This window comes from Poecilia latipinna, unplaced genomic scaffold, assembly GCF_001443285.1.
Source record: "Poecilia latipinna isolate Pla-1442-1.1 unplaced genomic scaffold, P_latipinna-1.0 Scaffold825, whole genome shotgun sequence".
Lineage (NCBI taxonomy): Eukaryota > Metazoa > Chordata > Actinopteri > Cyprinodontiformes > Poeciliidae > Poecilia > Poecilia latipinna.
The window spans coordinates 239,163-258,342 of NW_015113441.1; the positions used below are offsets into that span (position 1 = coordinate 239,163).

At 39.6% G+C, this 19,180-nt stretch overlaps 1 protein-coding gene across 1 annotated transcript in view; it reads left to right on the forward strand.

The window, feature by feature from the left end:
* Window positions 1-18,961, forward strand: part of gramd4a (GRAM domain containing 4a) — a 43,760-nt gene extending 24,799 nt beyond the window's left edge. The window contains exons 4-19 of the mRNA XM_015047401.1: window positions 10,420-10,540; window positions 11,845-11,906; window positions 12,829-12,973; window positions 13,303-13,328; window positions 13,467-13,558; window positions 14,008-14,099; window positions 14,199-14,247; window positions 14,327-14,398; window positions 14,493-14,536; window positions 14,627-14,736; window positions 16,004-16,158; window positions 16,436-16,453; window positions 18,202-18,346; window positions 18,445-18,538; window positions 18,643-18,733; window positions 18,872-18,961. Coding sequence (XP_014902887.1) covers window positions 10,420-10,540; window positions 11,845-11,906; window positions 12,829-12,973; window positions 13,303-13,328; window positions 13,467-13,558; window positions 14,008-14,099; window positions 14,199-14,247; window positions 14,327-14,398; window positions 14,493-14,536; window positions 14,627-14,736; window positions 16,004-16,158; window positions 16,436-16,453; window positions 18,202-18,346; window positions 18,445-18,538; window positions 18,643-18,733; window positions 18,872-18,961 — 1,406 coding nt within the window. The remainder of the gene's footprint in view (window positions 1-10,419; window positions 10,541-11,844; window positions 11,907-12,828; window positions 12,974-13,302; window positions 13,329-13,466; window positions 13,559-14,007; window positions 14,100-14,198; window positions 14,248-14,326; window positions 14,399-14,492; window positions 14,537-14,626; window positions 14,737-16,003; window positions 16,159-16,435; window positions 16,454-18,201; window positions 18,347-18,444; window positions 18,539-18,642; window positions 18,734-18,871) is intronic.
* The last annotated feature ends 219 nt before the right edge of the window (window positions 18,962-19,180 follow it).

The following is a 19,180-nucleotide window of genomic DNA, read 5'->3' on the forward strand; positions in this document are numbered from 1 at the left end:
GTTGTTTTTTGATTGTTTTTTTTCCTCAAATTTTTTTTTTGTTTTTTTTTTTTTTTTTTTTTTTTTTTTTTTTTTTTTTTTTTTTTTTTTTTAGCTTGGCCTTATATTCCGCCATAAAGTCCAACATTGTTCACAAGAAATGTCTGATGCTAACATCGTTTAATCGCTCTAAGCCAGTTAGTGGATGCATTTCAAAGGTTTGTGTCAAATTTCTATTCCGCTTCCTGTGTGGTTCCATTATGAATTGTGCCATAATCAGATTTTGTTTTATGCGATTCAAGCCTCACATGTAGGTTTCTCTGTTGTGCCCGTTTTTTATTTTTATGCACACAAACCATATTCCGGTCAAACTACTCCAGATTGTTTTTATTATTATTCAATATTTGTAGAGTTTGAGGTTGTCTTTGCATAATTACTGCGCTGCTGCCGGCCTATTTTTAGTTTCACTTTGACTGCATGAGATTTGCATTCAGCGCAGCAGCTGACAGCACACCAGCTCTGTGACGTCTGGCGGAAAAAGCCCTCTGTTATGAAGCCAGCGCTTAGACATATTAAATAATCACAGCTAACTGTATTTTTCCCCCCTCTCTCTCCATCCAGTTGAATTAAAAGCTTGTATTCCTAACACTAAGCGACGATCTTTGGGAATCACCGTTACATCATTCCTCAGTTAAGAACAAATCTGGACGATGATTACAGTGAGCTCTCTGTGCTGTCCAGTAAGAGTTGTCCTGCGGTGTGTAATGGACTGTGAACCGTCCCTGCCCACATACACACACTTTCCCTTTGTTCCTGTATATCTAATGGAGATGGAAAGAGATGCAGAGGGAGTGTGTGTGTGTATATATATATGTGTGTGTGTGTGTGTGTGATGGGGAATACCTCAGGCCATGTCCTCTCTTCTAAAGCCTCTTACAGAGCTAAAAAGTCCAGCTTCATTGTTGCACTGCTACATGAGCTCTTCCTGGTTTTTACTCATTTATTTTTTTACCCTGAACTTTCTCTCTCTCGCTCTCATCCGTTAAATAAAACCTCCAACTTTCCTTTGCCTTTTATCTCCATTCATCCACATTCTCTTTGAGTTAAATCGTTCTCCTTTCATTTTCCTCTCGTCACATGTTTGAAAGAAACGTAATGACTGCAACCGAAAAAAATACTGGAGCAGAGATGATGTTACTCATTCGGACTCCATCTTCTCCATCCCGCTCGTATTTCCCAGTTATCCATTTGTCTTCATCTCGTTTCCTGTCTCTGGGTGACGTAATCGGACTCGCCACCTAGTGGAGCCCAGCGCTTCCAGCCCTGCGGCCATGTTGTCCATTTCTACCTGCGTCGTGATATTGTGGTCAAACAATAAACAATGGCGTACAACTCGGCGCGTGTGGTTGTACGTCAGCAAACCGATGCAGACTTAGTTTGTCATTAGTGTGAGCTGAAGAGATTAAGTGTGAAACAAAACCTTTTAGCAAACCTTGTATTTTGCAATAGCTTTTCCAGACTAGGTGTATAGAAGAACAAGTTATAGTTTGAAGTTTGTTGGAGTCCAGCGGGTCTAGAAATATTTTATGAACTGAAACGGCAACCTCTTTTTTTTATTTTTTTTTATTTGAAAGGGAATTTAGATTAGCCCTAATCTAAATTAGGGTAAAATATAAACTCTTAATATTACTTGTTTAGATGGTCAGACACAATTTAAATGCATAAAGACGAGCAAGCGTAAATATTCAGTTTAGAGGTGCGCTACATGTTCTTAGTTTTATCATGATAATTTGTGGTGCTATTCTGATAGTGACAACAAAAACAGTTTATTGCTCCTCTTTTAAATAGTCGTTTCAATGAAAGTGACAAATCTTTAGAAAAACGATACCCATTTTTAATATGCTTCTTTAGGACACCATCCACATAAAAATGATTTGTATCACTATACTGCACACAGTAACTGCATTTAATTATGCTGTTATTGTTGAGAAAATGGTAAAACTAGCCATTCTGACTTACAATTTGGGGAGTTTTTAAATGTCTTGAAAAAATGATCATGATAAATCAGTGAAGATGAAATAAATGTCCACCTCTGGTTTAGTTTCTTGCGTGCTGTTGTCAAATATGGCAAACGGAAGCTCAGTCGAAACTGGTTTTTAGTTTCTTGACACTTCACACCAACCTTTAGCTCTCTAATCTTTAAATAACGCGAGACAGACAGGAAGGTGCAGCAGCCTCTTTCGTTTTAAACAGTCTGTAGTGAAAGACACTTGAATTGTTGGGGGAAGGGAGAATCCAGATTTGTCACGTCGGTAAATAACTTGCATCTCTTATTAACTAGTTTTATAACAAAGTATATTTTTTCATGCCTTAAGTAATTTCCGCTACATATGATCTAGTTGAAGACTCCATTTGAGATTGTCTCTAAACTAGTTGATTTGTGAACATTTTTACTCAAAGAAAAGCTGCCTGAACGCATCGTGACTTCTGACGGTCTTTTGATGTTACTGTTGCTGCTTTTTTTTTTTCTCCTCTTTTTTCTGCCTTTGCCTTTCTACGTTTCGGTTTCATGTTCAGTCATTTCTTCACACGTACCTTCTGATCTAAAGGCGACAAACTACTGGAATTAAAATGGACTTTCTCATTCTATATACCTCTGGTGTTAAGAGCCAACCTTTTCATGCTGGAAATGTTGCTCTAAATACTAGCTTCCACATTGAGGAGTGTTATTAGCAGAACCTTTTGCCTCTTACACACAGTGTTGTCTGTACTGGGGTTTAGATTAGATTTTTCCAATAGGGCTTGCACATGATCAATATCACATGTAGTTTAGATATTGTTTCTGAAATTTGAGAGGATGCCATTGATTACAATTAACCTACATATTATTGATCTCTATCTTTTTTTTTTTAGCTTCTTTAGTGATTTAAGTGTTTACAAATAAAAAGTACCAAGATTGACTGCTGCAAACACTAATTATCTCTATTAATTATTCAGTTGCCCACACATTAGTTGCAGACCAGCTGGCTTCCTTTTTTTTCTTTTTTTTCTTGTTGGCAAACAGAACAGGAATATTAGATTGAAGGGTTTTAGCATTGAGCTAATTTCCCGGGTTCCATATAAAATCCCTTTGTGCAAACGGCTACGTTAAAGAGTTGAAATGAACCGATCCTCCTGCTGGTGGTGTAATGTCAGAGGGTGGTACCAGTGGAAATCACCTCATGCCGTTATATTAGCCGGCTTAATGTGCTAAGCTTTCGTAGCTTCCCACTGCTTCCTCCTCTTAGATCTTTTTACCTCTACATTTTCATAATGCCTGTAACTATATATATATATATATATATATATATATATATATATATATATATATTTTTTTTATTTATTTTATCTTAGAAAGCACATCAGGCGTTTGATTTTGTTGTAGTCGGGCCCTCTCTTTGTTGTACTTTTTTTTTTACAGTTCTATGAAGTTAGAAAGCGCCGCGTGTGTTTCCTGTTTGGTTTGTATTGAAGGTCAGCGCACGACGCTTTAAACTCTGCAGCGGATCAATGCGGTGTCCGAGCTGCTGCCCTACTTCAAACCGGGCAGGGGAACACACTCCGACATGGTACACACACCAAACAGGAGGCGCTCTGCAGCTGCGCACGCAAAAGCTAATGCAACTGGAGAGGAATTAGCTCTGTAATTTTTAGTTCATGCTCTCTGCTTAGCAGCAGTAAGTGTAGATCATGTTCTTGAATCATCATCATCAAGAAGTATTCAACACTGATCTAATCAGTAACATGCAAAAAGTGTATCCAAATAGATGTTTTCTCAATTTTTGAAACTCTTAATAAAATCTTTATTTTTAAAAAAAATATTGCAGCTTTTCTGCTCCACGGGTTGGAATCGGGTAACTGTAAACCTCTTGGACAGCCACCGTGGGACTAAGGAGCATTCTGCAACACAGATTTATAGAAGTGTTGCAGAAGAAATCAATATCCCTCCTTGTAAATGATGTGTGTTTGAGCTTTAGAGTTGAAGGCCTTGCAACTAATGAGAAAATGCAGCCGGAGCCATTGAAGAATAGAAGAAATAGTCTGGGATTTATAGGCCTTTTATTGATGCAAACAAAACCCATAGATATCCATCAATCTGCTATAAAGCATTCTGAATCAGAAGGGGTTTCACAGTCGATGGTTATTGCATAAATTTACTGTTCACTGCAGGGGAAACTGCAGCTAGATATGTTATGAAACGTTTGATATGCTTATTGTTCGCAAACAAGCAGATTAGATCTAGCCTGCTGACAACATATTAGCTTGTTGTTTATCTAGATTGTTTATAATGGGCTCCTGTTTCTCCTCTGGCATCGACATGAATCTTGGTTAAGCAAACTTGTACATGCCGTCCTTCCCAAATCAATCGATGGAGGAGCGCCTCTGTCATTTCCCAGACAACCGTGGCGTCGACGGAGAATCTGTCCCTGAACTGAAGAGGAAGACCGTGAATTTGAGCGAAATTTAGGTCATTGAGGGATAGCTGGGTCTGAGTGGGAGGCAGAGGAATTCTAGATGCGATTAAACAACATAAGATTTTCTTTCTTTGTTTAGCCCGAGCACAAACTGGATTACTGCATTATGGAGATTACTGAAAATAAACTGGAAATACTTGGAAAAACATTAAAGGTGCACTTATCGGGATTGATGGGGGTCATCAGCAATTGCTGAAGGAAATGTCAGTCCACAGGGTCTGTCACTTTTCTTCATGACGGGCTTTACGGTTTGTTTTATAAGCAATAATGAAACTTCATGTAATCAGGAAGTGGTGAAAATTAGTCAGTTTTTTTTTTTTTTTCTTGAGATGATCCGACACGACAAACTAGTCAGATCTCTTGACCTTTTTCCCACATTTATTCAAGACCTTAAATCTCAGAGTTCATCAGTCAGGTCAGGGTGACAGAGAAACAGTAACTGGTAGTTTTTTTTGTTTGTTTTGTTTTTTTTTGTGAATCTCTAAACAGCATTCTGAATTATTAGTACTTGTCAAAAATCTCTACTAACAAGTTATACTTAAAGTCTACATAAAACAAGTAGTTCTGAGAAATTGAGTCAAAATATATGGAGATGCACTGAGCAGATATTAACTGCATCAGTCCCAATAATGAAAAAATTGGGACTGATGCAAATATCTGATATCGGTGGCAATGTGACTGATCCATAAAAGAAGATCTATTCATGTGTTGTTTTTTTTTTGTTTTTTTTTTTTTACATCATACTCATAATTCCTATTTGCACTTTCTGAACCACTCGATAGTTTTGTTGCAATTTATTTTTACATGTTTGACAAAGGTAGTCAACTTATTGTTTTTGTCATTTCAGTTTTTTATTCGTCTTGGTTGTAAAGTCGTTTTTGCATATTTGGCCAATCTGTTAGTGGATTTAAGTACGGTGAGCTGGTGCAGAGTTATCAAATTTCAAATTTGGTACACACAAAAAAGAAAAATTTGAAGTCAATTCAAGCCTCATGTATCAGACTGGTGCATCCCTAAAAATTGACAGAATATAAGTGACTTCTTGTTTCAGGCGTGTATTAGACTTTAAAAATAAAATTTGATCACTCACCCATGTATGGATATAAGATTCCCCTCATATCAGTGTAGATATACAAAGGTTTTAGTTCCTCTGATTCATTACACTTTGAATCCAACTATGAAATATCATGACTTGATTTGAACTTTAACTGACATTCTTGACATTTTGAGTTTAACTTGTTTACAGCTGAAAATACACAACCATAAGCTTTTTAAACACTAGGTAGAGCAAACAAACTAAGCCCGCTTTTCATCTTATCTCAACCTCTTGCTTAGCGCTGTTTGAGCTGGTTTTGTTTGCTACGCCCTCCCCTCCATCCGCGATCTGGGCTTCTCCATTGGTCGGTCTGACGATCTGCAGACTGGCTGGAGGCCCCAAACCTTATGTCCAAGTCAACTAGTGCTTTGGCAAACATTGTTGTACATGTGAACAATAAGAGGCCAGTGTGAAGCGGCTGATTTTCTCTGTGTCTCCCCACACACCCCACCACCACCGAGTCCCCCACCTCCTCCTCCATCCTTTACTGAAAGGAGCCATTGTCTCTGCACTGGTTTAGAGAAAGCGGTGCTGTACTTTTCCCTTTCAGGTCTTAAAAGTTTACCCAGTTTGTTAAAAGGAAGCATCTTGTACAGTATTTACAGTATACCAAAGCACTATACAATAGCAAAGTTGCTAAAAGCCAAATGATTTGAGACATATTTTTACAAAGTTGTTCAGAAAGATGTTTTTTAGATAATTTGACCACTCTGGTGTGTTTGGAAATCTCTCCTTCTGAGCCCTCTGAGTGCGCCAGACACCCAGCAAAGCCCCACCCCTCCCTCTCTACCTCCACTGCATGGAGGTAGAGAGGGAGGGGTTTCCACCACCGACCATCACTCTGCGTGCAGGCCCTGCTTTGTTGCGACTGATTAAAATTTGCCTACAGGATCCTGTCCTCCAGCCGCTTGCCTCACCTTATGGATGAAACTTAAATGTGGCGCACGCTGTAGCTCGGCGTTTGGGGGAACTTTGAGTAGTTTCTGGAGCAGAAAGAGGCCGAACAGCGGGAAGCCCTGGCGCAATTTCAGGACAAGCCCAAGGCGGCCACCCTGCCGTCCCCGTCCTGCGCAAGCGTCCCAGGAAGTGGACGGCTACAGAGACGTATGGGCATATGCAAGTTGGAGGACTGCACCTTTGACAGATTTGAGCTGCTCTACAGTGGAGCAGTGGATAGGATCAAAAGCCATAAAAGTAACTTCAACCTCAGTAAGTTTGTGACCTTTAGACTCTGGAAATTGTGGCCAAAGGGTTTTAGAATTTTACTAAGATGTAATTTGATTTTTTAAAATTATTTTTAAGCTAGGTTATATTTATACACCTGAGGTACATGTGAGCAGAAATAAGATCCTTTATAGCTGATCATAGTTTGGCTAACTCTCAGCAAGCTTTCATCTCTTCCTCTGAGGTGTCTTTTCACTTGTCTAGTCAGAAATAGAACCTGGATTTTGACCAATCAAGAGTACATTTTTCTTAGAGATTTAATGGTGCATAAAAGTTGTTTCACGTGTTGGTTTTGGTAATCGCTTAATCTACCTTTGCTTTGGTCGACGTAATCAACAGCATCAACCGCAAAACGACAACAAAAAATGTCAACGCCATGTTGTTGTTGTTGGTCACCAGCAAGTTTCCCTTTAATGGTTGCAGTTCATGATTGTTGTCACAAGCACCAAGAGGCTGTGTGCCTGCACAGGAACAGGAAGTTTCATCATCAACTGCTGTTCTAGTTGTGGTTGGCAGCATTTTTGGAGCAAAAGGAAATGACCACAATGGAGTTGCCAACTGATGGAACAATTCAAGATTCTATCTTTGAGTCATTTTATTCTAAGCACCCCCTCACCCCTCCCAAAACAAACAAACAAAAAACATAACGGTTTGTGAAAACAAATTGTTTGTCCAGATTGTAATAAACCATCTTAATTTATCTTTGTACAGCTTCATGCTTGGTTTGATCTACAATGGTGGACATGAAATTGGTTAAAACATGTTTTAAAGAACATTGTGCTGCAGAGTGTCTGCTCATCCTTAAAGTCTAAAAGTCACGTCTAAAATCTATCCCTTAAAATGTCTTTCTTCAAAAAAAAGCAATGAAATAAGTTGTCAATCAAAAGGTCTTAAATTTTGCTTTGGAAGAACTAATTAATCTTGTGCATTTTTGTATTTTTATTATTTTTATTTCCTTGCAAGACTTTTTTGTCGGGCATGAGTTTGAATTGCACGCAGACATCTCCTTTGCGTTCTGTGACGCAAGTGGGTCGACGCTACCGCTAACTAGCTGCTAAGATACCCTAGTACGCAAGCTAGCTAGCTGTTTTGCATCTATCATGAGTAAGTGCAAATTTATGGGCAGTTGGCTGGATGACATTGTTTTTGCCACTGTTCATCACTTCTCTTGGCAATTCATACGAGGCTATGTGCAAAAAACCTTTAAGTTTGGCAGCAAGTTATTACCAAGAGCTTCAAACCACAGAAATGTTAGCTATGATTTATTGTAATACCGGATCCCTCAACCATTTCCCCTGCATTCATCGTTTTTTGGTTTTAAATTTCTTTCAAGGTGACATTAAAACATCTTAAAGTCTTAAATTTGATTTTAAGAAATGCTGATACTGTGGTTGGTCACTTATTCAGTAACTTTTGAATAAGTAACCAATCAAGAAAATATTACCAAACTTAATCACCAGTTTCAATAGCCTTTAAAACCTTTTCATACCTCAGTAACACACCATCCCTAAACTCAAATTATAACTGTAAATGGGATTAAAAAATGGTTTTCCAGATGTTATCCTCTTCTGGTTTCCAGCACCTAATTCTCCTCCCCCTCCTTTTTCCTAGAAGCTCGCACCGGAGGAAGGTCACTGTGATTCAAAGTGACCACTCTTGCCTTGACATTTCGCTAATCCTTATTCTGTGCTGCAGATAAATGGTTCAGTTCCTGACCTTCAGTTTGCCAAAGATGCCCTGTGATACTTTAACTTAGAGCATTTTCTCTAGAAGTCAGCAGTGCTATTTTAGAAGCAGAACAGGCAGGCATATTGACAGAATTATTAATATGGTATCTAACTCTATAGAGCCACTCTGGAACAGGGGCATGACTGTACTCCCGCTCTTTTTGTCTGACACACATAGCGTATTGTGTCATGCTGCGTTGTATCACAAGCTGGATGCCCCATTTCCACAGCGGTGTCCTGGATGGACTTCTGGGACGAGGCACATTTTCTTTCATGTACTTTTTAAAAAAAAAAATTAAGATGAACTTCTGTTTCAACCAGAGGAACCGACAAGAGATCAGCTACTCAAACACAACTTTTTATTGTCTGTTTTTGTGCAGAAGTACATCTGCCGCAAACGCTTTCCAGCTTCTGTCTGTGTTTTATCAGGTTTATATTCAGCTGTGGAAGGTTCTGGCGTGGCGCCGTCAGGCGAGCATTAAGCCGCTTACTCCCCTTTGTCAACCTTTGACCAGCCACTTGCTTATGCCGTAAAGGCCGTACCAGTCACCGAGCGAGGCTACAGTTTGGTCATGTGCAGAAGTGTTGAAGGCGAGATTAGAATAGCGTTGCATAAATAAGCTTTAAGGAGTTCTCGATACTGACTTGCGTTTCTATCGCTGCTGAATTTTATTTTTTAGAGCAAATGCATTTTAGAGAACCAGACAAAAGCCAGGTCTCCCTTTAAAAAAAAAAAAAAGATTTTTATCTCGAGGGACTGGTAAAACAAAAGTAATGGTCAAAATAATAGAAAGTTACAATTAAGTGTTTTCAAGATTTCTCACTGTTTGAAATTAAATCAGATTAAACATTTCTTGTTTTTAGGTCAGCAAGAATATCCAAAATTATTTCTCTTGGCTAAGTGCCAAAAAACTTGGCAAGAATTTTTTTTTTTTTGGGACTTTCTTTGTATGTTGTGTTTAAGCTTTTAATTTGAGCAGGAAGGTCAGGTACCTGAACACACTTTGTTTGGATTCTTTCTTTGTAATTATTCCTAAATGGCTCCATGAGTTACTGATATGCATAATTTAAAGAAAAGTTGCCTTATACTATGTACTTTAAACATCGTTATCAAAATGGAGGGATTTCTTTTTTTTTAGTTTAAATTAATATTTTGCACTCTGTCCAGTGAGATGTAAAATGGAAACGGGGCAACCAAAGTGTAAACCTTTTGACTCCATGTTAAGCTGATGCCTGAGCAGCTGGCGGTCCAGACAGTAAATGTTTCATTAGCATTAAAGGGAGGCGATGAAGGACAAAAGTAATACGTGAAATTGGCTGAGAACGAAACCGCGACAGCCAAATTGTTTTTGTGAATTAAAACCCTTAATGGATGTGTGATAAATATACACCATGGCTCTTTCTCATAACTATCATAGGATCCATGTTTAATGAAGATTATTTCTCTGCATTTGGGGGATTTAATGCGTATTTTTGAGCAGCATTACAGCGCCATCGCTTCTGCCCGCTTTTCTTGGCCTCTTCCCTCCTCCAATATTCATGTGTCCCTTTAGTCCGGGACAATAGTGTGAGAGGAAACTCTGCTGATGCTGCAGTCGACACTCTGAAAGTCCTGATACCTGAAACCAGCTTATGTAGGTTGATCCGGACTCCACTTTTAAAACAAAAGCTCGCTTTTTTTCTTTTCTTTTTTTTCCCTTTCCTGTTTCTGTTAGTGATGTGAAACCGAATGAGGAAATGAAAGCGTCGTACGTCTCAAAAACTGCTCGAAAGTCAGTTTAAACTTTGACTCTGTGTGTGCGCCTCTCTTTACGACTGCTTTGTCGTCTCACTAAGGGAATCCTGCAAACTGAACTCCTGAATTTCTATCCTTTTCTAGAGGAGGAGCTGAGGAAGTTGCGGGAAGAGACCAATGTGGACTCGCTGCGGCAGGAGCTGGAGAGGGAGCGGAGTAAACGGCTGGATCTGGAGCAGAAGATGAACGAGGTCCTCAGGACGAGGTGAGCTGGAGCGAATGCTTCGTTTCGGCCCTGCAGAGTTCACCATAGGTCAAAGTGTGTGTCTGTTTACCAGTGCTGGCGGCAGCCAAGGCTTCCCGTTATAAATAGCATCAGCTGCTTGGTAGGCGGGGAATTCCTCAAGGAGCTGAGCTTCGTAGGAGACGGAAAAAAACGGGACCAAGTCACGAGCTGATCTGAGCAACCGTCCGCTCCGTGTGACCCCGTGGCTGTGCTAGTGTCAGCGGGACTCTGGCTGGTTAGCGTGCAACCCACTCGCCACTGAGAGATTCCTCTGGAGATCTCAGAGTGATTATCAGTACAGCCACACGGCCTCAGGAATGTGGGAGAAGCCACAGGAGTCCTGAACACAGAGCTTTGATTTTCTAGTCGCTCGCTTCCAGCTGGCTGGAGTCTGCTGGGAAACTAAATCAGACACAAAAAAAAGAAGAGAAAAATGATTTTAATTCCTCCTAAATAGGAATTATAATGTATCAGCAGTTGGCCAGCGTAGGAAAAGACCTCCTGTGAGGCTCAGAGGAGCAATTGTTTACTTATGGCTTGCCAAAACAAAAAATGGCTTAAAATGTGACAGAGTTGCTTTGAGGTAAGATTAGCATTTAATTTAGTATCATAGAAAAATTTGTAGCTGTTAAGAATAAAAATACAGAGTATTGTCCTTAACCGCATTTCATTTTTATCTTGGAGATGAAGTGATCAGAGTCCAATTTTGATTTAGATTTCTCTTTAAACACCACAATTAAAATATATTAGAAATGTTTTATCCTCTGGTTAACAGGAAATACTCGTTATTATGTACGATAGGAGCAGAGGCGAATCTAACTTGTGTATAGTTTAATGATTGAAGAATCAGATTTTTAAGATTTCCAGTTGGCTCAGGCAGGAATTAGAAGATTTTTGCCATCCATTGATTTCTCAAAGGAATCAATGGATGGCAAAGGAATCCTTCATTCATTTTACAATTTCTTGTCATTTAGCTGCTGCTTATATTCATGTCATATTCTTCATCTGCTTTGAGGAATCGTGACAGCTGAGTCTATATTTATAGATTAGATTTCAAGAAGAATATATCATTGATTTTGCAGAGGGTTCAATTTTTTTTTTTTTTTCTCGGGCATTGTTGAGCACCTGCTGTTAGCTTGTTGTCTCAACTCGGACAGATTGTGTCTAAAATTGCTTCCAATCAATCCGTCATGGCAGCTGTTGTTTCCGAAGACGTTTCTCGTGCGACGCCAACGTTTGTGTCGTCACAAATCATCCGTGTTTTTCTCTTTCTCCACCTTCAGATTGGAGGACTCTCCACCGCAGCCTCCCCGAAAACAGCAGTCGCCCTCCAACAATGGCACAGGTACGTCGCCGAGGGAGGAGCGGAGGGGTTGGGTCGGGCTCAGAAGGGAAACGAGTGAGAGAGGTGAGCTTGGGAAAAGTACATGAAAAAGATGGAGGCGGGGCTTCAGGTTTCAGGAAGGGCTGTAGAGGATCTACTGAAATGGAGACAGCTGTAGATCAGACCGCAGTGTGAGTGACGACTGTAACACACACACTTGCAGCTTAAGTGCATTTACCAATTTTAAGTCAAAACAAAATATTAACGACAATCATAGTTTCAATCATTCCTCCTTCTGCAAACACTCCTTCACACACCTCAGCCTCGACTCAAGGTAAGACTCGGACTCATCTGACCTACATGAAGTGATCCACAATCATAACCTATTTTTCTAAATTAGCTCCAGCCTCCCTCCCCACTGACAGCACTCTGGCATCTTCCTTTCTCTTAAAGCCAGACACACACACACACACACACACACACACACACACACACACACAGAGAAGTCACTGGAAGTCAACTTTGATAGAATGAGCTCCTTCATCTTCTCAAACTAACACTGCCTCTTGTGGTGCGTGTTCAGACCAGAAAAACAAAGTGAGCACACATTAATGTACCATGTTGCTCATTTGCCTTAATAATCAGTACTTTAAAGTGTTAACGTAATAATTCAGTCATAATAGTAATAATAATATTAGTGGTGTTGTAAGGAGTCTTGTTGAACAGCATTGTGTTCCTAACTAAGAAGTTATAGATGGAGTATATATAGAATTTCTGTTTAATTATGAAGATATAGTCATAAAATTAGCAGAATAAAGATGCAATTTTACTACAATAACTTCTTAAAATACTGTTTTAAGGGGGAAAACTTGTGCCACACCAACCTCAGTGTGTATCCACAGTTCCACTTCTGACCTGTGTGCTGTGCTTCCTCTGTGTTTAGCGGAGAAGCAGCAGCAGCAGAAGGAGGTGTGGAGTTCGCGGCTGCAGAAGTGGCTCTATGAACGGTTCGGGGTTTACATAGAAGACTTCCGCTTCCAGCCGGAGGAGAGCACTGTGGAGACGGAGGAGCCGCTAAGTGCTAAAAGGTGAGTCGGGTTTCCTCCAAAACGGAACCGGTGAATACAGAGAGGGACAACAGACTGGAGCTCTTTCAGATTTTATGGTTAAAACTTGTTGAACTGACTTTATATTTAAAATATTTAGTAGTGTTGTCCTGGTAGCTAGACAGCATCTTTAGATCAGCTTTTATTTTGCATGTAGGAAGTTGGAGGATTTATTTCTCTTCCTCTAATGAAGGAGTGTGAGTCATAGACTTATGAAGGCTACATTGAGGTCTGACCTCCTACTTGTTAAATTTTAATTTTCTTTTTTTGTGCACTTTCCTAACCTGTTTATTTCCTTCTTCTCCTTTCAGGTTGACAGAAAACATGAGGCGACTCAGTGAGTGCAAAAACAACACCCACACAAACCAAAAACAGAGATGGTGATGTAATGTCACCACAAAACACTATATTATATAAACTTGTATGAAATAATTCTAACCCATGTTTCGCATCTTTTTGTTGTTGTTTTTTTCAGAACGAGGAGCCAGACCTGTCACTAACTTCTTAAGGAACCTCTCCGCCTTATCTAACTGGCACTCTGTCTACACCTCAGCTATTGCCTTCATTGTGAGTGAAAGCTGCACATAAAACCGCTACATGTCATCTTGGTTTTTAGGATTTAAAAGGGAAAAGCATTGATCCCAGTTGGCGTCGGCTCATGAGGAAAAGCCGAAATGAGAGGCAGTGACTTCTGTTTATAGGTTTTAGTGACTCTGCCAAAGACTGCTGTGGTCTAATTAGATCTTCATTGATGTGCCAAATCGTCTTCAGCCACTTGTTCTGTGGTCTTGCAAAAGCATTTAAAACCTTCCAGGTTTTCCCTTGTTTTATCAAGTCAAAACCTTCAGTTTCAGCATTTTTAGGATGGAAAACACAAAAACAAATTTACCAAGTAGAGATAAAGAAGGATAAATGTCTTATTAGTAATTGAGCAACTTCTGAAATTTATTTTTTTGGATTTCATGCAGGGCTTCATGGCTGCTGGTGCTAACTAAATGTTTCTTTCTCTCCTTTAGATCTACATGAATGCTGCTTGGCATGGTTGGGCCATTCCCATGTTCCTCTTCCTGGCCATCCTGCGCTTGTCTTTGAATTACCTCATTGCCAGGTGCTTTATTTTATTTTATTTTATTTTTTGCATTAAAGCAGATTAAATGTTAAACAAGGTAGGTGTTGGTTAAATTGGTTTTTTTTTTGTTTCCGTCAGAGGGTGGAGGATTCAGTGGAGCATTGTGCCTGAAGTGTCTGAACCCATGGTAGGAGAACGACAAAGACTTCTAGATCAGAAGAAAATGCACTTTAGTTTAATTTACTAATTTACCTTCATATTTTTAGGAGCCCCCAAAGGAAGACCTAACTGTATCTGAAAAGTTTCAGCTTGTACTCGATGTTGCACAAAAAGCTCAGGTAGGATGTTTTTTATTTGAAAACAAAATCAATCTTAAAATAAATAAAAAAATGGAGGAAAAATGTGATGGTTTTTGGTGTTTTCTCTCCACAGAACATCTTCGGTAAGATGGCCGACGTTCTGGAGAAGATAAAGAAGTGAGTCTTCCACCTGAAACCTCATCCTGCCCCGCATGCCGTGAAACTCCGACTTATTCTGTGTGCATTTCTTTCTTGTGTGTGTTGCAGTCTGTTCATGTGGGTGCAGCCAGACAGCACCAGGAAGCTCTACATCTGCCTGTGGGTTGCTTTCATCTTCTCCTGCGTCCTCCCGTACAAGCTGATGGGTTTTATGATGGGTGAGACACACACACACACAGACTTCCCCTTTTTTATTTATCTTTCATCCAGCTGACATTCTCTAAATATTGCCGAAGGACCTCGAATAAATGGAGCTCTTCTTTCTTCATTCATTGCACACAAACAAATGCATTCATACAGTAGCTGTGTAACCTTCCTCTGCCCTGCCTGTGAGTGGCAGCTGGTTGCTTATCTGATCTGTTTGTAAATGGTTTTGGAAAGTATGGGACGAAACTGACCAGTTATCTCAGCCTTTTATCTCTCCAGGTTCAGTGCTTAAAGCTGGATACTTGTAGAAATATATTGAAATTTGACTAAAAAAGGACAGAATTCTTGACATGTTGGTGAAGGAAACATGAAACCTTTGATGAAAAATCATGTAGGAACTTTAGTTCCAAAGGAACTTAATTAGCAACGTCATGAAGGAAAACTCTTGTGGTTTTGAAATCGTAACTTGGGCTGGGCGATAAATCTGCTTTATCGTTTAATCAAATTTTATGTTTTTGAATATTCAGTTTTTGGGGTAAAATCTGGACTTTACCCCCCTAAACAAAGCATTCTTTGGATTCTCATAGTTCAGAGTGAGATTAGCCGCAATCTTGTTTTGTGTTTTACAATTTCTTTTCATTTGGCTTGAAATTCAGGTCAGCTCTACAACAGAATATTATAGTCAGACTTGGATGAGTATTCTTATTTTTTTAATAAGGACAATAGAATACGGCTGTAATATTTAGTTGTATGGGAATTCCAACGAAAACAGTTACATTGGGAGAGTTGCGTATCTGGTGAAGTTATTTGTTGGTACAAGTTGTACAGATAATCTTTTAGCACATCAGAATCTAATTATTATTAGCAGGAGGACCTTGAAGCAATGAAGCAAACAACTGTCTATTTTGAAGTAAGAACTACATGAACTGCTGACATCACATCCTGATCACTATCGTAGTTTTTTTTCCATTACAATTATTTTTTTCTCTTAACTTTAAGATATTTTTTTCTGGTAGGATTGCGTTTTTAATCTAATATTAATACTACATTCTCATAATTGGTCTCTAATACTCTGTCGTACAACAGAAATTGAAATAAAAGCCACGTTTTTGAAAATACTTTCTGCCATTTGTCATTTTATTTTTTAGAAAAAACTAGAAATAAATTCAATTTGAAATGGAATTTAGTATTTTTTTTTGTATTAATTGAAATGACAACAAACTGACTGGATAACTTGGAGTGTTAACCTTTGTCCATTTCCGTGTCTCCTCCCCACAGGAGTGTATGCCGGTATCAAGTTCTTCATCATAGACTTCCTGTTTAAGAGCTGTCCGAAGCTTCGGGACAAGTACGACACGCCATACATCGTGTGGAACAGCCTCCCCACAGATCCCCAGCTCAAAGAGCGGACCAACGCCACTGTGTCCCGGCGGGTAAGTGGGTCTAAACGCCTCCCTTGTTTTTTATTTTTTTCCCTCTCAGTTCTTTCCTAAACAGGTTAGACTTGAAAGCTCTGAACACCTCCACACCCCCCACTACCACGTAGAGGAGTGAAAAACAAACGAAGATCAAAAAGCCTCCAAATATCAGCACTCTTAATAAATCATCACAAGCCCCACTCACTTCCTGTTCTGTCTGTGTGGTTACGTAAAGGTGTGTGAGCATGCGTGGCTTCGGTCTCAGGTACATTCTGTTGTTTCTCTCTCTCAGCTCTCCTGCATTGAGAAGGTAGGGTGCTCTGGTGTGTGCTCTTTCCCTCCCACTCCCCATCCTTTGGTTCCCCACCCCCCTCACTCCTCTGTGCCTGTGGGTGTGCCATAAGCTCACCTCAAAGCGTGTGTGTGTGTGTGTGTGAGATGCGTGACACCTCGGGATCCCACCCGACAGTGACTGTGAATGGAATGGATCAAAAATGTCAGAAAATATTTGAGAAATTAAGATTTAAAAAAAAAGTTGTATTTTATTTTTTAACGACTTGGTTCTCCATGAACCACCAACATTTCTGACATTTCTGATCCACTGGCAAGATGCTCAATAAGAAGTAGTGTTATAGAGTAATCAAGATGCACATAGAACAGTTTTTGTTTCTTTTATATTATTATTCTACTTTATAAAGCCCCCTTTTTTTTATTTTTATTTTTTACCTTAGCAAACACTAATAAACCCAGAATTATAAATGCTGGTAGTTTTATGTGGCAGTTGTATGTAGAGCAGCTGGAACTATAAAGCACTCAGGATCCATTTCTAGTGTGAAGGTTGGCATTATTACACGCGGTGCCTTGCAAAAGTATACACACAACTTGAGCCTTTTCACATTTATTCAGCTTATCGATCTACAGCATCATTGTGGATGGAAAATAACACAGATTTTAAAAATCTAAGAAGTGTGGTGTGCATTTGCTTTTATTCTAAACGCTAATTCCCATAATTCAGAGTATAAATGATCAGTTGAGAAGTGTAAAGTATGTTTAAGCTTTAAAACCATGACTTTAATCACCTGGAAATAGAGCATGTTGGCTATTAAGCAATTAATCTGTTGTTCTTTTTAATGGAGTCACTTCTTAGTTGCAAAATTTGTGCTTTTTTTCTAAGGCATTCCCTTGAAAAAATGTTCAAGTTTGATTTTCTGTACTTTAAAATTTAAAGACAAAAATATATAAATATATTTTCTCATAAAAAAAAATTATAATAAAATCCCATAGCAGACCATGTGAAAATTAGCTAATTTCCTTCATGTAGCTTTTGTGGCTCTAAGCAAATTTCAATGAACTGGACCAAAGACACAAATGGCTCTCAGGGCTGTAAACATGGCGCTAGAACTGCAATGCAACAGTTTTGAACAAATCATATTCAGTAGTTATGATGGCCTAGTCAAAGTCCAATTAAAAATGTGCAGTAAGACTTGGAACCTTTTGCTCCCCATCTGCAAAGAATGCTTCTCTCACTTTTCATATTATTGTTTATCAGGTTTGAGAAGCTACGTTTCATTTTCCTTCCACTTTCCAATTATGCACTGCATTGTGTTGGTCAATTACATAATGAAATGCAATAAAATGCATTTAGAATGTGAAAAGGTTTGAAATGTGTGAGTGCTGGAGGAAGACGCTGCTGACTAACCAGTGTCATTTTGGTTTGTGCTCATACAGAGGCTGATTGAATGGCAGCCTCCCTCTCTGCTTTGCACGTTACACCTGAGCCTGACGCAATGAAGTGCACATGCAGAGCCGCGCATTGTTCAGTACTAACAACCAAAGATGATTTATGGAGGATGTTTCAGTCACGTGACCTGTTTCTCCCTCTTTTATCCCCCTTTCCTCTTCTTTTCACCTCTTTGTCTTCCCCCCTCATTCTGTTTCATTTTCTTTTGTTGCTGTTGTTGACTATCTCATTATTGTCATCTTTTCTTTGGGGTTTCTTTTTTGTTTGTTCTTCCTCCCGTTTCTTCCTACCTCTCCTCGTCCCCCTGCCTGCACCAGGTTCAGCCGGTGGCGTCTCGGAGCAGCCTCGCCACCGTCCCCAGCGGCATGAGCAGAGAAGACGACGCGGGTCGCTCCCACAGCACCAAAAAGGGTCCCTTCCACGAGATCTTCAACCTGCCGGAAACAGAGCGCCCTCTGGCGGGTGAGGAAACTTACTACAACCACTGTAAACACTCAACTGAGGTTGTCGAAGGCTGCAAACTGAATCGGAGGTTTTTCTTTATTTTTTTTCTGTCTTAGTGTGCGAGAACGGCTGGAGGTGTTGTCTGATAAACAGAGATAGGAAGATGCCCACGGACTACATCAGGAATGGAGTTCTTTACGTCACAGAGAAGTAAGCTTAACCCTCGTCGCTTGTGTTGAGGAACTCGCCACTGAAGAAATTATAAAGAACAGTTTTGACTGACATTACTCCCTCCCTCCCTTTTTGTCCGTCAGTTATCTTTGCTTCGAGAGCTCCAGCTCCAAATCCAGCGCCTCCAAGAAGAATAAAGTGATCAAGCTAGTGGACATCACAGACATCCAGAAGGTATTCTCGCTTTTCCACCTTCCTGTAGGCCAGAAAATATTTTCCAGAATATAAAAGGTTGAACACTTTCTAAGATCCATGTTGTTTGACTTTAATGAATTTCCTAAACTAATAACATTTAATTTTATCCCCCTTTAGTACAAAGTGCTATCGGTCCTGCCGGGAAGCGGCATGGGCATCTCTATAGCCACTCCCTCCACTCAGAAGGTGAGCGCTTCGCTACTTTAGAGACCGTTCCTAAACACACGCTCGTGATGGCCTCTGGTCTCATACTCCATGGCTAAGTGTGTATTACACTGGAAACTGCTTGAAATAGAGATGTACAGGTCAAGTTTATTATGAAACAAACATTACATTTTGTCAAACGGCATCATCAAATTCATCAAGCAAATACACATCAAATATGTTGATAAATGTTTGACTTACTACTAACCAAAGGTAAATCTA